A 3,806-nucleotide genomic window follows, 5' to 3' on the forward strand; every position below is an offset into this window, starting at 1 on the left:
GGTGCGCGAGCTGTGAGCTGGAGCTTGGCGAGCGACGTACGGCTCGGCGGGAACGGCTCGGCGGGAACTTGGGCAAGCTCGAGAGCAGGTCAAGTAGTTCCTTGGCGTCCTTCGAGCTGCTCCGCGAGTTGCCCCGGTGCATCACCACCTGGAGCTTCTCGCAGACGTCGCTGACCGGGCCCCCATCACAGGGTCTTCACTAACATGTAAATACATTTTTTAAACCTTAAACCTCTTTTACGTACGTAGCTTTATTTTGTGCAATCAGACTGCGCGGACAGACGGACAGGTGCTAGTCTCGCAGCGTCGGCCGGCTATCCGAGACCGCGTCCAACGATCCTCGCGCCGTCAACGTCGTCGCCACCTGTACAGACGTGCGACGATGCACAAGACGGACAAAGTGACCTCCTTGCGTGCTCTCGACGAGCTTCCCAACTGCGACCAGTTGGTGAAGGACCGCGCCAGCTTCGTGCTGCGGACCTGGCTCGAGGCCCTCTCACCAGGTCCGCAGCAAGAAGATCGCGCGGTCCCTCACTAACGGGTTGCACTTGGGAAGCGCGCATGGAGCACTCAAGGTCACGACGATGGCCGTCTTGTCGATCGTCGCGCGGTACTCCAGAAGGCTTATTAGCTGTGCATGTATCCTAATATAAAACCTCCTCGGCTTCCTATCTCTGCGCGAGTCGTCTGCTGCATCGCTGCCTGGAGCTACAGCTTGAAACTCCTCGGTGAAGCGGCCGAGCTCGTCCAACAACGACATGTTCGTCACGTCGGGGTGAATGAAAACGAATATGCCAAAATGATCTTCCGTACACTGCTCTAATAGTGCATGCGAGTCGATGAGCTGGTTTCTATCCACAGCCATCCTAGAACGCCGAGTAGGATAGGTACCCCGCCCCTCAGTGTGGCAACTTCGCGTGTCATCCGGATAATCGAAAGAACTTCAACAAGTCGCAGTCGCCACGTCATATTTCTTTTTCAACGCCCCTTTCCGTCGTTTATCTCGATAATCACATAAATACGTCGACACAAATATGTCGTAAAAAAGCATTTACGCCATTTTATGAAGAACAGGCGGTATCCACGTCGTCCACATCGACCCAGCTGCGCGGATGGCATCCAACAGTGGCCTTCGCCATTTCCCGACTTCCATTGACGACGAGGATGGTCTCGGTCCTAACGACAGCGCGCTCCTCATGGCTGCCCTCGTGGCGGGCGTCGAGCTCGACGCTGCTGGCTACCCGCGCTACTGCGGCAAGGACATGGCCTTCTCCAAGGTGCAGCCCGTGACCGACCCGCGCATGGCGTCGCTCACGCTCCAGCACGTCCAACTGCTCGTGCGCCACGGCGCGCGCACGCCGTATAGCTGGCAAAAGTGCTGGAATGGCTACAACGAAGCGTGGAACTGTCAGCTCCGCGACCGCATGGCGCCTGTCCTGCACACGGCCGACGACGTGCCGAGCAACATGACCTTCGACAAGATCTACACGGACGGCCAAAACGTCTTCAAGGGCACGTGCCTCCTCGGGCAGCTCCTCGACGAAGGCTACACACAGCAGCAGCAGAACGGCGCGTACGCTCTCTCTTTTCCAATGTGTAGCCAAGTCTGACGTCACGCGATAGGAACTTTCGGGCTGCGTACGTCGGTCGTGGCCACCGTGCGCTCTTTCAGGTCGACGAGCCCCTCGATCTCGCGACCTCCAAAGGTACATCTCTCTTTCTACCCATCGACTCTCGTCATCGCAGTCGAGCGTCGTAGACGTATATTTTGAAAGCACCGACGTCCACCGCACCGTCGGCTCGGGCTACGTACGCTACGACACTCTTTCCATCCTGTGCGAATGGACATATTGTCATGCCTCATAGATCATTGTCCAACACATGTTTCCCAACAGCTCGTCAAACGCGGTGCCCTTCCACACGGGCGACATTGGCGTCTCGGCGCTTGTGCCCAGTGCCGACTTGTGCCCCGCCATGAACGTGCTCGGCGGCCAATGGCAAGCGTCCTCCGAGTTTCACAACTGGGTCACCAACGCCTCCAACGGGGCGCTCGAGGCACAGCTCGCGACCTATGCCCCGGGGTACCGCAACGACATTCTCTTTGACTGCCTCATGACGCAGCGCTGCACGAACCGGACGCTACCCAACAACATGACGCTCGACTTCTTCCATGCGATCGTCAACAAGCTCGAGACCTCGGCGCTTCTGCCGTACTACTTTCGCGACAACATTTACGCCCGCACGGCCAGTGCGCGGCTCGTGGCCCAGCTGCGGAGTCGGTTTGAGGCCGCAATGGCCGGCGTGGGTCCCCGCTTCTACCTCTCGATCGGTGCGCACTTCGGTCTCTTCTGCATTTGACATCGATCGTATCTGAGTAGTGCACGATGCGACGCTCAACCCGCTGCTGGCGGCGCTCGGCGGCCCCGCGTACCTCACCGAGTGGGTACCGTACGCAAGCCACGTGGCGCTGGAAGTCTACTATGAAAACGCGACGACCGACTACTATTTTCGACTCTTGTACCAAGGCAAACCGCTGCCCGTGCCTGGCTGCGCGACCGAGCTCTGCCGATCGAGCGACTTTTTCGCCATGACGTCGTTTGCGACCAACACGAGCATCTGCGCCGTCGCACCGCGGGCCCCTACCCCCAAGACGAGTAATTCCTGCCATTATACAACGGACCATGTAGATGAATGTCTGTAGGTCCCCCGACAACCTTTTCCACCGTGACACTCGTGCTTGGTATCACGGGCGGTCTCGCAGCCGGTGTCGCGATCGGCCACGTGATCACGGCCCGTGCACGCGCCGGCTACAGCATGGTGTAGGCAATCATCAACAGGTTTTTTGTGGTGTTGGGTCTTTCTACTTACTAGCTGTCGCGAGACGACCAACTTGGCTTGTGCTTTCTTCTGTGGATCGCCAAATAGGCGATGACCTATCGATTTGAGCAGTGTCCTTAATCCTACTGCGCTCTTCGGTATCAGCGGAAGGGTTGCAGTTGGCTCTTTGTCTGCCTTTAGCTTTCAACTGTGCGTTTTATCCTCTATCAAGAGAGAGAGACGCTTCGACTCGAGCGTTGCGTCGTCGTCGTACGTTCGGCCGCTGTTCTTGCTTCGTTGCAGCATCCTTGTGTATCGTCGACCACTCTTTGCGATCAACGCAGCTAGCTTGTCATCTTCATCCAAGCCATCGTGCAGGTCGTTCTCCGTGCACCGCATCAAAGCTCATCGTGCAACTAGAGGCGTGTGGCGTCTAGGACCCCACGCTGCTACATGGTGGGCGAATCTCGATGGCGTTGGGTACAACAGTCGGCACGTGCCAGTCTGGTCGCGGCTGACGCCAGGGCACCCAGCTTCATGGCTGCGTACGCGACGCACGCAAGCTAGTACAACAGCTCCGGGAGCACCGAGGAGTGAATCTTGTCGCGTTGGCAGCGCAGCCCCTTCGCGCCGATTTGACAAATCGTTCTTCACACTATTTCCGTACGATGTGCGAATCAAATCCAAGCGACCTCCTCCACGAGTCAGCGTTTGCGCTATAACCACATGCATCCCCTGACTACAGTAGCCAATTACCGTGTGTATACGCATGCGTTACGTATCCGAGCTTGCATGTGCGGGAGCTTGCACCACACAAATTGCTTGCACCGATATGCGCTTGGGTGCCGACTTGTAGTACACTATTTCACACTGTCAAGTTCAAGGTGATCGACCGATGCCACTCAATGGTAACCGGAAAGCTAACCGGACAGATCCTCCGGCGAAGATTCGTTCTCGGTTCGAAAGAATCTAAGCTGTGGAAGGGCTGG

At 57.4% G+C, this 3,806-nt stretch overlaps 1 protein-coding gene across 1 annotated transcript; it reads left to right on the top strand.

Annotated features, from left to right (window-relative positions):
• Window positions 1–1,112: 1,112 nt before the first annotated feature.
• SPRG_16636 (hypothetical protein) lies at window positions 1,113–2,823 on the top strand (the record flags this gene model as incomplete). Its single annotated transcript, XM_012355942.1, has 6 exons — window positions 1,113–1,573; window positions 1,624–1,706; window positions 1,760–1,809; window positions 1,867–2,329; window positions 2,379–2,654; window positions 2,702–2,823. The coding sequence occupies 6 exons, from the start codon at window positions 1,113–1,115 to the stop codon at window positions 2,821–2,823; spliced, it is 1,455 nt and encodes a 484-aa protein (XP_012211332.1).
• Window positions 2,824–3,806: the final 983 nt, after the last annotated feature.

Source organism: Saprolegnia parasitica, assembly GCF_000151545.1.
Source record: "Saprolegnia parasitica CBS 223.65 unplaced genomic scaffold supercont2.336, whole genome shotgun sequence".
Taxonomy (NCBI): domain Eukaryota; phylum Oomycota; class Saprolegniomycetes; order Saprolegniales; family Saprolegniaceae; genus Saprolegnia; species Saprolegnia parasitica.